Here is a 15,708-nt window from a genome sequence, read left to right as displayed (position 1 = left end):
TGTTGGAATTTTAATGTGACTATATTTGTTTCAAGGTCCTTGTGGTCCAAGCTGTCAGGCCAGATAGACTACAGAGCGCAATGGCCCTTTTTGCATGTAAAGCTCTGGGTAAGTTGATCGTTTTTTAGAACAACATGAGGTAAAAAACAATTACACCTTGATTCTGGTATGGGTACTACAGTGGTGCCTCGCAAGACGAAATTAATTCGTTCTGCAAGTCTCTTCGTCTTGCGAGTTTTTCGTCTTGCGATGCACGGTTTCCCATAGGAATGCATTGAAAATCAATTAATGCGTTCCTATGGAAACCGCCTTCAGACCAGGTCTGGGGACAGTCTGTCCCCGACCTCTTCTGAAGGCTGGGGGGGGGGAACAAGGGCTTTTCTTCCCACCCCCAGCATTTTAAAAAACCCCGGGACAGCGGAGGACTTCTCCGCTGTCCAGGGCGATCTTAAAATGCTGGCGGGCGGCATTTTAAAATCGCCCGGGACAGCGGAGGACTTCTCCGCTGTCCGGGGCGATTTAAAAGCCCCTGGGAAGGCAGGCAGGGGGGACAAAGACTTTTGCCCCCCGCCAGCCTTCAGAAGAGGTCCAGGACCTCTTCTGAAGGCGGGCGGGGGGCGAAAGTCTTTGCTCCCCCCCTGCCTTCAAAAGCTGTCCTGGACAGGCTTCGCGGACCTCTCCCGCTGCTTGCGGAGAGTTGCCAGCATGCCGAAGCCTGCGCGCGCTGAGATCAGCGCGCCCAGGCTTCGCGGCCCCGCCGCCTGGCTTCGGAGCATCGTTCCGAAGCCGGGCGGCGGGAGGAGGTGTTCCCTCCCCACCACCCGGCTTCGGAGCATCGTTCCGAAGCCGGGCGGCGGCGGGAGGTGTTCCCGCCCCGCCGCCTGGCTTCGGAGGAGCCTTCCGAAGCCCGCGGCGGGTGGAGGTGTTCCCTCCCCACCGCCCGGCTTCGGAGCATCGTTCCGAAGCCGGGCGGCGGTGGGAGGTGTTCCCGCCCCGCCGACCGGCTTCGGAGGAGCCTTCCGAAGCCCGGCGGCGGGTGGAGGTGTTCCCGCCCCACCGCCCGGCTTCGGAGGAGCCTTCCGAAGCCCGGCGGCGGCGGGAGGAGGTGTCCCCGCCCCGCCGCCAGGCTTCGGAGGAGGTCCGAGGACAGTGGGGAAGATGCGCTGCGCTTCCCCGCTGTCCTGGAGATTTCCCTATGGGCTGTCGTCTTGCAAAGCAAGCCCATAGGGAAATTCGTTTTGCGAAGCGCCTCCAAAACGGAAAACCCTTTCGTCTAGCGGGTTTTCCGTCTTGCGAGGCGTTCGTCTTGCGGGGTACCACTGTATATATTCCAAAGCACATGCATATCCCTATGCAGAGAATCATAAGCACATTTAGGTGCTGCATACAGTTTTTCTTTCTGATCCAGTAGCTGAGGCAACATGTGAAGCCATTTTTGAAAACTAAAATCCAGGCAGTGGCAGTGGTTATTTGAAGTCTGCTCAGGATCTCTTCCTAGGAATCTATCCCCTCCCCTTTTGCCCATGAACCAATTTTTGCGACAGCTTTATTTATATTTTCCTTCATACAAAAGGCAGCTCTTGTCGCTATTCTCATTCTCGTCTTTTCTGTTTATTTTTCTACATGGTAACAATCTGTCATTAGAATCTAAGTGTGTGCTTACCCATGATTTTTTCAGGAAAGCCTGAAAAATGCTCATCAGACACACTAAACAGGAAGGTGTACTTTCTTAAAACACTGACAAGCAAATGACCTGACAGTTGTAACACAGTAGTTCTGCGCATGAGTTTGCTTTTTTATTACTTCTTTTTGTTGGTGTTAGAGTTTCCTTGGAGGTTGTGTACATTTTTAACATATCATTATACCTTTTACCATTCTCTCTTCATTTTACTAATAGAGGTGGTGTGATTTGTAGTGTTCAAGTTCTAAAATGTATCTCCTTTTCAGCTCTAGTATTCGTGTATATGAACTCAAGAGTTGAATTATGGTATTTTTAGCTACAGTAATATGTTTCCAATACAGGCACTTTTATCACCAGCTTCAATATTACTAGAAAGGAAGGTCAATATCTATGACAGTATCCACCCTGTTATAGTTTACTGTCTGATTTTTGCAGTGTGATTTTGTATAACAAGATATTTTATAGATCAAAGATCTACTGTTTTGTCTGAAGTGAAGTCGGGAACTTGGGAAACTATTCCAACCACTGATGCAAAGAGGTAGCTACTCAGAATGCATTCCCAACTTTACTGGTATTTTAAAATTTATATATTTGTCCATTTCTAGGGATCAAAGAGTTGTCACCTCCTCCACTGAATCTGAAACGCTTGTATAAAGAAACACTAGAAATTGAACCTATCTTGATCATTATTTCTCCTGGTGCTGATCCGTCTCAGGAATTACAAGAACTTGCAAGTGTTGAAAGAAATGGGGAGTGCTACCATCAGGTAAGTTTCATATATGTCAGTGCATTAAAAAGCCCACAAATTATTTGCCTGGTAAGGGTTCGTGCAGGCACATGCAGAGCTTGTCTGATGCCTAGGGCCAGGAGTGTTGTTAGAAACAAAAAAGTGTCCAATCCCTGGCAGGGCCCCCTGCCCAGCTTAGCCCTCAGAGCACCCACCCCTCCGTTCACAGGCCTTTAAAGAAATATGAATATTATTGATGGCTAGACCTGTTAGCTTATTTAGTAGATTTATATACCGTATTTTTTGCTCTATAAGACTCACTTTTTCCCTCCTAAAAAGTAAGGGGAAATGTGTGTGCATCTTATGGAGTGAATGCAGGCTGCGCAGCTATCCCAGAAGCCATACCAGCAAGAGGGATTGCTGCTTTCACTGCACAGCGATCCCTCTTGCTGTTCTGGCTTCTGAGATTCAGATTTTTTTTTTTCTTGTTTTCCTCCTCCAAAAACTAGGTGCGTCTTGTGGTCTGGTGCGTCTTATAGAGCGAAAAATACGGTACCTCTATTTGCTGTTTTCAAATTAGTTTACAATATGATTTAATATGATACCACGAATAAAGCAATTTTAAGTCAACTTCAAAACTAAGGAAACCGTAACAGAACAAATCAAGCAGCAATAGGACAAAACAAGAGTTATAAAAGATTTTCCTTGAAAGGAGACATGATCTGGGGCTAAACAAGTCTCCTGAAGGAGGCCATTCCACAACAATTGAGGCAGCTATGAAAAGGCCCTGGTCCTGGTGAATGCTAGTCTTTCTGTTTTCAAATAATGTCATCCTTAGTATGACGCCAATAACAAATCTCAAAGCTGGGGTGGGTGGGAATATTTGGGCAAAGATGTTGTGTGAGATACTCTGTGCCCTAAATATTTATCACTATAAAACCAGCAGCTTTAATTGGGCCAGCAAATGCACTATTTTTATACAAGTTTTATTAATAAATATACTGGAATGAACCAGAAATCCTTTCCCGTTTGCCATATCTTCTTCTGAAAGTCTACTTTAATATATTTGGCTGCTAAAAACTAGATCTTCCAAATGGAAAGTTGTACAACACTACGCAGAGACTGATGGAAGCTGTGTTAACTTGCTATTCTGCTTCCCTCTAATAAAAATAAGATGTAAAGTGAAGAGGAAGGACCCTTCAGCTTACACTGAAGTAATTTTGTATACAATAAAGACACAGCACAAATGTAAATGAGACCAACAGAGCTGCAATCTGTCTCCATTAACTAGAGATGATGTGGTCCAAAATGATTCACAAATAACTGCCAATAGCAATTCTAAACTTACCATATTGTGCATTTTCACAGTGTCATAGTGTGGGAATTCTGTTTATTTAAAAATCTCTCCAAGCAATCTATAAATAAAATTGGAGATAAATCACAGCTAAAACCCATCGTCCAATTAAAAAAAGATACATAAAACCATATATCTGTGATAAACTAGAACATTTGATTGTCTTTTGTAGGTTGCTATGGGCCAGGGCCAAGCTGATCTAGCTATTCAGACTGTAAAAGAATGTGCACGAAATGGAGAATGGCTCTGCTTGAAGAATTTGCATCTGGTTGTGTCATGGCTTCCCATATTAGAAAAGGTAAGAGAATATACATGTTCAGCAGCAGGGCCAGATTAAGATCTCCAGAAGCCCTATGCATTGAAAAGAATATGGTGCCCCCCAATTTATTTATTTTTTAAAATACTAAACCATTGAAATACTATGCATTAAATTTCCTTAGGAAAAATATGACATATTTCAGCTGCTTAGAAAAAATTGCTGTGCTCCAACAACAAAAGAAGAGAGGAATTTGTTGGAAGCTGAATTCAGACATAACCAGAAACTTTGTTTTCCCACTATGTGAATGAGTCTGCACAAACCTTGTGCTTCCATGCTGCCTACTATTCTCCTGTTTTACATGGGACAGAAGATTGAAAGCTTGTACTGCGAGTTTTAAGATACAGTGGTGCCCCGCAAGATGAAATTAATTCGTTCCGCAATTTTTGCCGTCTAGCGAATTTTCCGTCTTGCGAAGCACGGTTTAAACGGCTTAACAAAGTCGCAAGACGTTTTCGTCTTGCGAAGCAAGCCCATAGGGAAATTCGTCTTGCGAGGCAAATCGCGGACGAAAAAACCTTTTGTCTAGCGAGTTTTTTGTCTTGCGAGGCATTTGTCTTGCGAGGTACCACTGTAACTGCAGTTCCCAATAACATCCAAATTCATGGAATTTTTTTTTAAACAATAGTTTATGACCACAAGCCAAGACCAAACCATAGTTTCAGATCCTTTGCTTAAGTCAACACTAAAATTAACCTGAAATTATTTTTGGATGAATAAGGCTTGTGCTTCCACTAATACCTTTTGGTGTGTTAAAATATCAATTATTGCCCAAAGTTTTCAGACAGAAATTGTGTGCATCAGTGGTATTGCTTAAATTTTTGTTTGTTTATATAAATACATTTCTTTTCTACAGGAACTGAATAATCTGCAACCCCAGCCTGGCTTTCGTCTTTGGCTGACTGCTGAAGTCCATTCTAAATTTTCTCCTATTTTGCTTCAATCAAGTCTGAAGATAACATATGAGGCAAGATTAAATTACCAGCAAAATATAACATAGTAGGGAATTAACAAATAAATTGACACCTAAAGCAACACATAGGATTGTATTATGAGTTATATGAGCAGATGTCCAGTGGGGAATTTGGGGTTTCCTGTGCCTTCTTTCTCACTGCAGTCCTTGAAAAATCTCTTTTGGGAGTTGGGGACCCTCAGTAAAGTTCTTGGCTATATGGGCTGCAGCGTGAAGGGAGAATCGGCAAAAACCATTGGGAGTCAGATTGTGCAAGAGGGGCAAACTTCCTGCTCTCAGTTTTTCCACCTTGCCAACGAAGGTCTGTATAGTTAAAGCTATGGTTTTCCCAGTAGTTATGTATGGAAGTGAAAGCTGGACCATAAAGAAGGCTGATCGCCGAAGAATTGATACTTTTGAATCATGGTGTTGGAGGAGACTTGAGAGTCCCATGGACTGCAAGAAGATCAAACCTCTCCATTCTGAAGGAAATCAGCCCTGAGTGCTCACTGGAAGGACAGATCCTGAAGCTGAGGCTCCAATACTTTGGCCACCTCATGAGAAGAGAAGACTCTCTGGAAAAGACCCTGATGTTGGGAAAGATGGAGGGCACAAGGAGAAGGGGACGACAGAGGACGAGATGATTGGACAGTGTTCTCGAAGCTACCAACATGAGTCTGACCAAACTGCGGGACGCAGTGGAAGACAGGAGTGCCTGGCATCCTCTGGTCCATGGGGTCACGAAGAGTCGGACACGACTAAACGACTAAACAACAACAACAACAACATCTCCATTGTAACTCTTTGTGTCCCCTGCTGTGTGTCACAATGGGCTGTAGCGGGAAGGAGAGGACAGGAACGGTAAAGCCCTATTGCATGACTTCTGCTTGCAGATACAATTTTTATACTAAGACTTTATTTTCTTCCATAGGCACCTCCAGGCCTGAAAAAGAACTTACTGCGAACTTATGAATCTTGGAGTCCGGAGCAAATTAGCAAAAAAGGGAATTTGTCTCGAGCCCATGCTCTCTTTAGCCTGGCTTGGTTTCATGCTGCATGTCAAGAAAGAAGAAATTATATCCCTCAGGTATGAGTCTTACTCATTGCTTATGTTTTTATCTTGTTTTTCGGTTGCTATTTGTTTCCTTTCATTTTAGATGTATTTTTAATTTTAAAATAAATTGTGCACCTTCCCTTTCTTGATTTTAAATCAATTAAGTGTTTTAAATTTGTTGTTAGCTGCTCTAAGCCTGGTTTTCTGAACCGGGAAGGGCGGGGTATAAATAAAAAATTATTATTATTATTTATTATTATAAAGATTGAACCATAAAGACCAGTGCTGAAAAAGTAAGGGGTGGGTGGGTAGATCTAATTGAATTCAGTGAACTTTTATTTTTTGTAAGCTAACATTATTTCTGTTGTATGGGAGAAACTTTATAAAGAAACAGCTTGTTTCATATAATAGCTGTTGTTCCATGTCCACCTAACAGAAGATCCCATGCTAAACCCCACTAGCTTCCACCATTTACTTGCACTAAAATGAACTGTTACAATGTAGTAACTGAGGTTTGTTTTCCCAAACTGGAGTTTTGGTTGAAAGAAGCTGTTTTAAATGCCTGCAGGCCATGCAGCTGTCATAAATTCTTACAATTTGTTTGGTTTGGACCTATGCCTTGAGAAAGCTGTCAAGGGCAAGTTTGGGGTGTTTTTTTTTACCCCCCACAAAATTGATACTTGCTCTTATTTTACTTTGGTAGGTCACCGTGACTTAAATGAAATAAGACTCTTTCCTCACTTGCCAAAGCTAACCCTGCCTTGTTGTCTTGTGTGGTGCCCCTGTGATTAATTTGGATCCTCACACTTGGGTTTTTTCCCCCCTGAGACTTTTGAATTTTAAAGCATTTGAAAATAACATTATTCTTCAATGTTAAGCGTTTTTTTTCTTCTTCCCAAAATTCAGGCTAAAAGCATTGTAAATTAATTAAGAATTCTGGATCTCTGCATTGCTCAGAAACATTGCCTTGCATGTAGGGCCTGAATGACATAGAAGTTCAGTGTGTTGTGTGTTTCTGGGATAGCTAGCAGTCCTAGAAATCTGGGTGGTGGCAATCTATAGGTTAACAGACTGTTTTGGAAGTTCTTTCATTATTTACTGGTCAGTAATCATTCACTCAGACCTGTAGAACATTTTTGGTCTAGGGTGCCTTAGTAGTTTTCTTTTCCAATTTTTTTTACTATGTTTCTCCATGATACATAGTTTTGAACATTTTCTTATCATCATATGGCCATGCACATTTAATAATGGGTAATAGAAACTGCCTTTTCTCTTACAGGGCTGGACCAAATTTTATGAATTTTCTTTATCTGATCTTCGTGCAGGGTATGACATTATTGACAGACTCTTTGAAGGTGAGTCATCTTGTTCTCAGGGAACTCTGATTTCATTGTCTGACTTCATTTTGCTAAAACCATAAATCCATGTGAGCTTCCCATATTTGAACTTAACAAAGAATGGAAGGCTAACAATAGCGGAAAAGACTAGGGAACCACCAAAGCAGAACCACCAAAGCATTGATCCAAAATATTGTTTACAGTGGTGCCTCGCAAGACAAAATTAATTCGTTCCGCAAGTTTTTTCTTCTTGCGAGTTTTTCGTCTTGTGAAGCACGGTTTCCCATAGGAATGCATTGAAAATCAATCAATGCGTTCCTATGGAGACCGTCTGGGGACAGAGGGGAAGCGCCGCTCTGTCCCCTCTTTTGAAGCAAGGGGTGGAGGGGAGAAGGTCGCTTCTCCCCATTGCCGCCCCTTGGTTCAAAAGGGGTCCGGGGAGAGAGGGCAAGGCATGCGCCTTCCCCTCTGTCCCCTCTTTTGAAGCAAGGGGCGGAGGGGAGAAGATCGCTGGCCGCCTTCACACAGATCCCAAACCCAGACCCTTGTGCATTCACCATCCGTGTATAAGATGACCCCCAATTTTTGACTATTTTATTTTAGTAAAAAACATTTTCTTACACATGGGAAAATACGGTAATTCTTTTAAATCTTGCAAAGAACTTGTTCCATTAGTTTAAGAGGAATGTGAAGTCCAGCTGGCTGTTACAGGGGGCTTTTTTGCCACTGCTGCAGCAGAGCCAGCAATAAGCAGCTGGCTGCCTTGAGTGGGTTTTTTCCTTTTCCATTGCAGCTACAAAAGGCAGCTGGTTGCCTCTAAGGTCTCTTTATCTAGTACAGCAAGTGATTCTTTGAATACAAATAAAATATATGTCACAAGGCAACTGACTTTCCAAATTTACTGTTGTAAATAGGTACCGCTCCGGTGGGAAGGTAAACGGCATCTCCATGCGCTGCTCTGGTTCGCCAGAAGCGGCTTAAGTCATGCTGGCCACATAACCTGGAAGCTGTATGCCGGCTCCCTACCAATAAAGCAAGATGAGCGCCACAACCCCAGAGTCGGTCACGACTGGACCTAATGGTCAGGGGGTCCCTTTACCTGTTTACCATGCCTATTAGTATGAATCTTGGTGTGCCATGCACTTCCTTTCACCTAGAAGCACTTTTCGTTCATCACCCATGTAACCAGTAAGATAGAAATTACTCCAGAAGAAGGGTAAAACACTATTTGCGTCGGTCGGTCGGAATCCATTCACTGGTTGGGTATGATCTCATCTAGTGACAAGGCAGGAGAGCATAGAATTCTGGGAGGCTTCAGTTTTTTCTCTCCCGCCATATGCTCAGAGACCTCTTCTTCTTGCTTCACATATTTTAAAGCCTAAAAATAACATTGGAAGTGGTTTCCAAGACTGAGCATAACTCAAAATAATGCCCAGGGCACTCCCTCTTTGAGAGATGTTCCTTGTTCAAGAAATACTGAAGCATCAGACAGCTCAAGTTCCCTCTGTGTTGGTACAATTCATCCCAAATCAGCAACTTCTCTGGAGCTAATCTAAGCTTCCACCCTGCGCATTATGTGGGAAGTTACACTATGGGAGGTTGGGCAGAGGAAGTTATCAGTGCGTACAGGTTGATGAGGTGGTGGGTTGTTTGAAACTGAAGACTTTAAGCCTCACTTCCAGAAAGAAAGAAAAAGTATCTCTAATGCCAAAACTCAAGCCTGAAACAGGCACAGATGCAAACACCAAAAAGTGTGGGGAAAGGGCATATCCCACAACTTCCCAAAAATCCTAGCCAGACTATTTTTCTCTGTCACGCTTTTCTTCTCAACACATCTGAAAATAGATCACTTGGAAATTAAAAAGATAGCTGCCAAGTTAGGCAGAGCTACCACAGTACGTTAAAAACACACACAGAGAAAGTTTAAGTAGAAGCTTTTTGTTGAGACTGGGGAAGGAAGGTAAACAGGTAAGAAAAAAAAGGAATCTCCATTTGAAGTGGCTGTCTCTCATTCCTACTGCACTTTGGGGAAGGGGAGGGTTCTAATGCTTTGGGAATATGCTCCAAGAAATTGTCTTTACATTCTCTTATTTGGTATACAGTGGTACCTCGGTTTAAGAACAGTCCGGCTTAAGAACGATTTGGTTTACAAACTCCGCAAAACTGGACATAGTGTCTTGGTTTGAGAACTTTACCTCGGTCTAAGAACGGAATCTGAACGGTGTAAGGGCACCGGTGGTGGGAGGCCTCATTAGGGAAAGCACACCTCGGTTTAAGAACAGTTTTGGTTTAAGAACGGACTTCCGGAACGGATTAAGTTCATAAACCGAAGTACCACAGGATAGATTTCACTTTCTAGAGTGTATCCTCAGCTGCTGGGGATACTTATGATTTGCTATAAGGAAAGAGGGACTGTTTAATGTCCCTGAGGCCAGAATGGTTAAGGCTCCTTAGGGATCTAGAATGGAGGTAATGTCATAGTTAAACGAAAACATTAGGTCATCTGCATAGACATGAGTCACTGCATGGCAGAATATATTTGCCCACTGTATTAAAGATTGCTTTATTGATGAAATCCGAAACCAAGCCATTGTGCCATATTTTTACATTCTTTATATTTAATAATTTACAGGCGCCAAAGATTTTCAGTGGGAATTCGTGCATGGTTTATTGGAAAATGCTATTTATGGAGGTCGTATAGATAATTACTTTGATATGAGAGTCCTTAGATCATACCTGGAACAGTTTTTTAATTCCAGAGTCATTCCTGACTCAAATTTCCGGGGCAAGAAGATGAGCAGATTTCCATATTCTATCACTCTCCCTAGCTCCTGCAATATATTGGTGAGTATGTGTCCCTTCTTATCAGATGTTAAAATAATATTAATTTTCTTTGGCTTTATTAAATTGGCAGGTGATTATGCTTCTTGTTGCTTAATTGTGGACCAACTTTAGTACTATTAAATACTTGTTTTATTATGGCTGCTGGCATGCTGAAGGCTGACCAGAACTGAGAGAATCTCAGACTTAGAGACTTATAGCTACCTTATTCTGTCAGAACTAGTAGTACAGTTATAAAAAATACAAATACTGGGCTCGTGGGTTTTTTGGATTGTGGGTAATCATTAGACGTCTTTTCCTGATTTGAGCATATGATAAGCTGCATTTTAAAAACATCTCTTGTTGTTTTACTATTAACCGCCACATTATTCTAAGAATTTTTACTCAGAAGTAAATTGAATTGAGCTCACTCAAACTTACTCCCAAGGAAATGTATATAGGATTACAGCCCTAATGATTTTATTGTTACAGTAGTTACTTTATTATCAAGTTTAAGCTTATTAAGTTTTTTTTTAATTTTGTGTCACTTAGATTGATTAATAATATTAACCATATCTATGGGTGTATTCAAAATTATATATTTTTTAGTGTATTCAGACCTCAGCTGGCTAAGAACATAACTAAAAGACTGAAATCTAAATCTGAAATTTATTTCCAAAGTATATTACTCACATGTCTCTCTTCATTTCATTAAAATAAGAGTGCTTGGAGATTTTTTAATTACATATTGAATACCAGTTTTCCTTTTTGCATAGGATTACCGTCATGTTATTGAAAGTCTTCCAGAAGATGATAAACCTGATTTCTTCGGCTTGCCTGCCAACATTGCTCGCTCATCTCAACGAATGACCAGTTCTCTAGTAAGCATTTGTTTGCTTGTTTATTATCAAGATGTCACATGTCACTTGCTAAAAAGATCATATCTGTTCAAAAATAAATCTTACAGGGTTCCCTGTGATAGTGAGTTCTATTGCTTCCAGGCTCGTTCCCTTTTTAGGGAAAAGTAAGGAAAATAAGCCCCTTCATGGATCACTGCCTTGCCGTGGCGAAGGGGCTTGAATAACTCAGAGAAGCTATGAGCTATGCCGTGCAGGGCCACCCAAGATGGACAGGTCATAGTGGAGAGTTTTGACCAAACGTGATCCACCTGGAGCAGGAACTGGCAAGCCACTCCAGTATCCCTGCCAAGAAAACTCCATGGACAAAGACAACAGGCATATAAAAGTTATGATGCTGGAAGATGAGCCCCTCAGGTCGGAAGGCGTCCAACATGCTACTGAGGAAGAGCGGAGGACAAGTACAAGTAGATTCAGAGCTGATGAAGCGGCTGGGCCAAAGCCGAAAGGACGCTCAGTTGCGGATATGCCTGGAAGCGAAAGGAAAGTCCAATGCTGTAGAGAAAAATATTGCATAGGAACCTGGAATGTAAGAACCATGAACCTTGGTAAGTTGGATGTGGTCAAAAATGAGATGGCAAGAATAAATATTGACATCCTGGGCATCAGTGAACTAAAATGGACGGGAATGGGCGAATTCAGTTCGGATGACCATCAATCACATCTACTACTGTGGGCAAGAATCCCGTAAAAGAAATGGAGTGGCCCTCATAGTCAACAAAAGAGTGGCGAAAGCTGTACTGGGATGCAATCTCAAAAATGATAGAATGATCTCGATACGAATCCAAGGCAGACCTTTTAACATCACAGTAATCCAAGTTTATGCACCAACCACTGGTGCTGAAGAAACTGAAATTGACCAGTTCTATGAAGACTTACAACACCTTATAGAAGTGACACCAAAGAAGGATGTTCTTCTCATTATAGGGGATTGGAATGCTAAAGTAGAGAGTCAAGAGATAAAAGGAACAACTGGCAAGTTTGGCCTTGGAGTTCAAAACGAAGCAGGGCAAAGGCTAATAGAGTTTTGTCAAGAGAACAAGCTGGTCATCACAAACACTCTTTTCCAACAACACAAGAGACGACTCTACACATGGACATCACCAGATGGGCAGCATTGAAATCAGATTGATTATATTCTCTGCAGCCAAAGATGGAGAAGCTCTATACAGTCAGCAAAAACAAGACCTGGAGCTGACTGTGGCTCGGATCATCAGCTTCTTATAGCAAAATTCAAGCTTAAACTGAAGAAAGTAGGAAAAACCACTGGGCCGGTAAAATAAAATCTAAGTCAAATCCCTTATGAATACACAGTGGAAGTGAGGAACAGGTTTAAGGATTTAGATTTGGTGGACAGAGTGCCTGAAGAACTATGGATGGAGGCTCGTAACGTTATACAAGAGGCAGCAACTAAAACCACCCTAATGAAAAGGAAATGCAAGAAAGCAAAGTGGCTGTCCAACGAGGCCTTACAAATAGCGGGGGAGAGAAGGCAAGCAAAATGTGAGGGAGATAGTGAAAGATACAGGAAACTGAATGCAGATTTCCAAAAAATAGCAAGGAGAGACAAGAAGGCCTTCTTAAACGAGCAATGCAAAGAAATAGAGGAAAACAATAGAATGGGAAAAACCAGAGATCTGTTCAAGAAAGGATATGAAATATGAGATATGAAAGGAACATTTTGTACAAAGATTTCCATAATAAAAGACAAAAGTGGGAAGGACCTAACAAAAGCAGAAGACATCAAGAAGAGATGGCAAGAATACACAGAGGAACTATATCAGAAAGAAATGGATGTCTCGTATACCCCAGGTAGTATGGTTGCTGACCTTGAGCCAGACATCCTGGAAAGTGAAGTCAAATGGGCTTTAGAAAGCATTGCTAATAACAAGGCCAGTGGAAGTGATGATATTCCAGCTGAACTATTTAAAATTTTAAAAGATGATGCTGTTAAGGTGCTACACTCAATATGCCAGCAAATTTGGAAAACTCAGCAGTGGCCAGAGGATTGGAGAAGATCAGTCTACATCCCAATCCCAAAGAAGGGAAGTGCCAAAGAATGCTCCAACTACCGCACAATTGCACTCATTTCACACGCTAGCAAGGTTATGCTTAAAATTCTACAAGGCAGGCGTAAGCAGTATGTGGACCGAGAACTCCCAGAAGTGCAAGCTGGATTTAGAAGAGGCAGAGGAACCAGAGACCAAATTGCAAACATGCGCTGGATTATGGAGAAAGCTAGAGAGTTCCAGAAAGACATCTACTTCTGCTTCATTGACTATGCAAAAGCCTTTGACTGTGTCGACCACAGCAAACTATGGCAAGTTCTTAAAGAAATGGGAGTGCCTGATCACCTCATCTGTCTCCTGAGAAATCTCTATGTGGGACAAGAAGCTACAGTTAGAACTGGACATGGAACAACTGATTGGTTCAAAATTGGGAAAGGAGTACAGTGGTGCCTCGCAAGACGAAATTAATTCGTTCCGCGAGTTTTGTCGTCTTGCGATTTTTTTTGTCTTGCAAAACACGGTGTCGGGAAAGTTTTGGAAAAGCTTCAAAAATCACCAAAGTCTTTAAAAACCTCAAAAAAGTCTACCACACCGCGTTCTATGAGTTGCTCCTCGAAGTCAAGTCGAAACTGTATTAACAGTGTTAAGAAAAAGGAAACAAACTTGCAAGACGTTTCCGTCTTGCGAAGCAAGCCCATAGGGAAAATCGTCTTGCGAAGCAGCTCAAAAAACAAAAAACCCTTTCGTCTAGCGAGTTTTTTGTCTTGCGAGGCATTCGTCTTGTGAGGTACCACTGTACGGCAAGGCTGTATATTGTCCCCCTGCTTATTTAACTTATTTGCAGAATTCATCATGCGAAAGGCTGGGCTGGATGAATCCCAAGCCGGAATTAAGATCGCTGGAAGAAATATCAACAACCTCAGATATGCAGATGACACAACCTTGATGGCAAAAAGTGAGGAGGAATTAAAGAACCTTTTAATGAGGGTGAAAGAGGAGAGCGCAAAATATGGTCTGAAGCTCAACATCAAAAAAACGAAGATCATGGCCACTGGGCCCATCACCTCTGTCAGGGAACTGCCATCAGAGCATCAGGTGGTGGAGGGACTCAGGCAGGATGAAAGAGACTCAACTGCTGAAGCAGGGACCAGCAGGGGGAGGAGTGGGTCTCTGAGGGAATGCGAGCAGGAGGGAGGGCTCAGGGAGGCTTCCAGCGAGAACAGTGGGGAGGTATCGGAGTCTCCCATAGGGAGACCCATACCTCGCAGGAAACTGTCACGCCGTGAGTCCAGGAGACGCGTTTCCGTTAAGGAACTTCTTTGCTGGAAACGCTTCCGCAGGCAGCCACTGTCGGACTCTACTAGTGACTAGAGCAGACATGTCTGAGGAGCTCCGTCACACACGGAGGTTTGTGGGGGCGCACAAACTCTGAGGGAGCACGTTTTCACGCACAAGCAGCTAATCAAACCCTGACAGCAGTCCGACAGTCATTGTACGCTGCCTGTGCAAGAGAAGGCATCATGAGCGAACCAACCGGAACCGGAGGAGCAGGGGCTGGAGCTGGTCCAAGCTTGGAAGATAGATACCGAGCGTTGGAGGTTCAACTGGCCCTGCAGACGGCGAGGCTGGAGGAGAGAAGGGCTCAGGATGCAGACAAGAAGGGGAGAGCCACTCAATTCCCCAGAAAGGTACCAGGATTGGTGCAGAAATTTGGGGGGGACCCCAAGGACTACCATGCTTTTAGGACAGAGATGCAATATGCCCTTAATGTGCAGTTCGATGAGTTCCCTGATGAGGAATCGCGAGTTGCTTTTGTAATTGGGCATCTTGAGAAAGGGGCTAGAGACTGGGTTCGACCCCTAATGGCAACGCACAATGACATACTAAAGGACACAATGAAGTTCTTTCGTGCAATGGATATCATGTTTTCCAGCGATATTGAGGAAGGGGTGGTGCGCAGACAGCTAATGGCTTGTAAGCAGGGGAGTCGATCTGTCCGTGAATATTGGACTGAGTTTACCATGCTGATTCACAGACTGAGTTGGGATTTATCGGCGGCACCCGTTCAAATGCTATTTGAAGAAGGTCTTTCTTCGGGGGTGAAAGACGAGCTGGCACGGAGCCCCAGGGCGGAGTCTATGGATCAGCTGACCAAATCTGCGCTGACCATAGGAGCGCGGCAGGAGGCAAGAGCCTTGGAGAGGCGGGAAGGGAGAGGGGAACGTTGGAAGGAGTTCCGCATTCCAGACATTCCTGAGCCAGCTTTCCCGCCGGCAGAGCCGATGGAAATCGGAACAGCGCGCGCGCGCGCATTTTCAAAAACCAGCGAGGGAGCTAAGAAGGAGGGAAAGGGCCCCCGGAAATGCTATCTCTGCCAACAGCCAGGCCACTTTGCCAGAGTCTGCCCCCAGAGGAAGGAATGGCAAGGGATGGTGGGAGCTGTTGAGGGGGGAGAAGAAGGGGGAGCGGAGCAGGTAAAAGCCAACGCCTGGTTGCCACAATTGGGGCACTGCAGCCAGGCCAAAGAGCAGTGAAAGTGCC

The 15,708-nt window shown here is 43.4% G+C and overlaps 1 protein-coding gene across 3 annotated transcripts in view; it reads left to right on the top strand.

Moving 5' to 3' along the window:
* Positions 1-15,708, top strand: part of DYNC2H1 (dynein cytoplasmic 2 heavy chain 1) — a 166,216-nt gene that overhangs the window by 106,573 nt on the left and 43,935 nt on the right. For all 3 annotated transcript variants that reach the window (XM_081197607.1, XM_081197608.1, XM_081197606.1), the window contains 8 exons: positions 36-108; positions 2,287-2,447; positions 3,935-4,060; positions 4,935-5,045; positions 5,962-6,117; positions 7,364-7,439; positions 10,054-10,265; positions 11,018-11,122. In XM_081197607.1, coding sequence (XP_081053733.1) covers positions 36-108; positions 2,287-2,447; positions 3,935-4,060; positions 4,935-5,045; positions 5,962-6,117; positions 7,364-7,439; positions 10,054-10,265; positions 11,018-11,122 — 1,020 coding nt within the window. The remainder of the gene's footprint in view (positions 1-35; positions 109-2,286; positions 2,448-3,934; positions 4,061-4,934; positions 5,046-5,961; positions 6,118-7,363; positions 7,440-10,053; positions 10,266-11,017; positions 11,123-15,708) is intronic.

The sequence above is a fragment of the Podarcis bocagei genome (genome assembly GCF_964188305.1).
Source record: "Podarcis bocagei genome assembly, chromosome: 6".
Taxonomy (NCBI): domain Eukaryota; kingdom Metazoa; phylum Chordata; class Lepidosauria; order Squamata; family Lacertidae; genus Podarcis; species Podarcis bocagei.
Note: the sequence above shows the minus strand (reverse complement) of the source record. Positions and strands in the feature narration are given on the sequence as shown.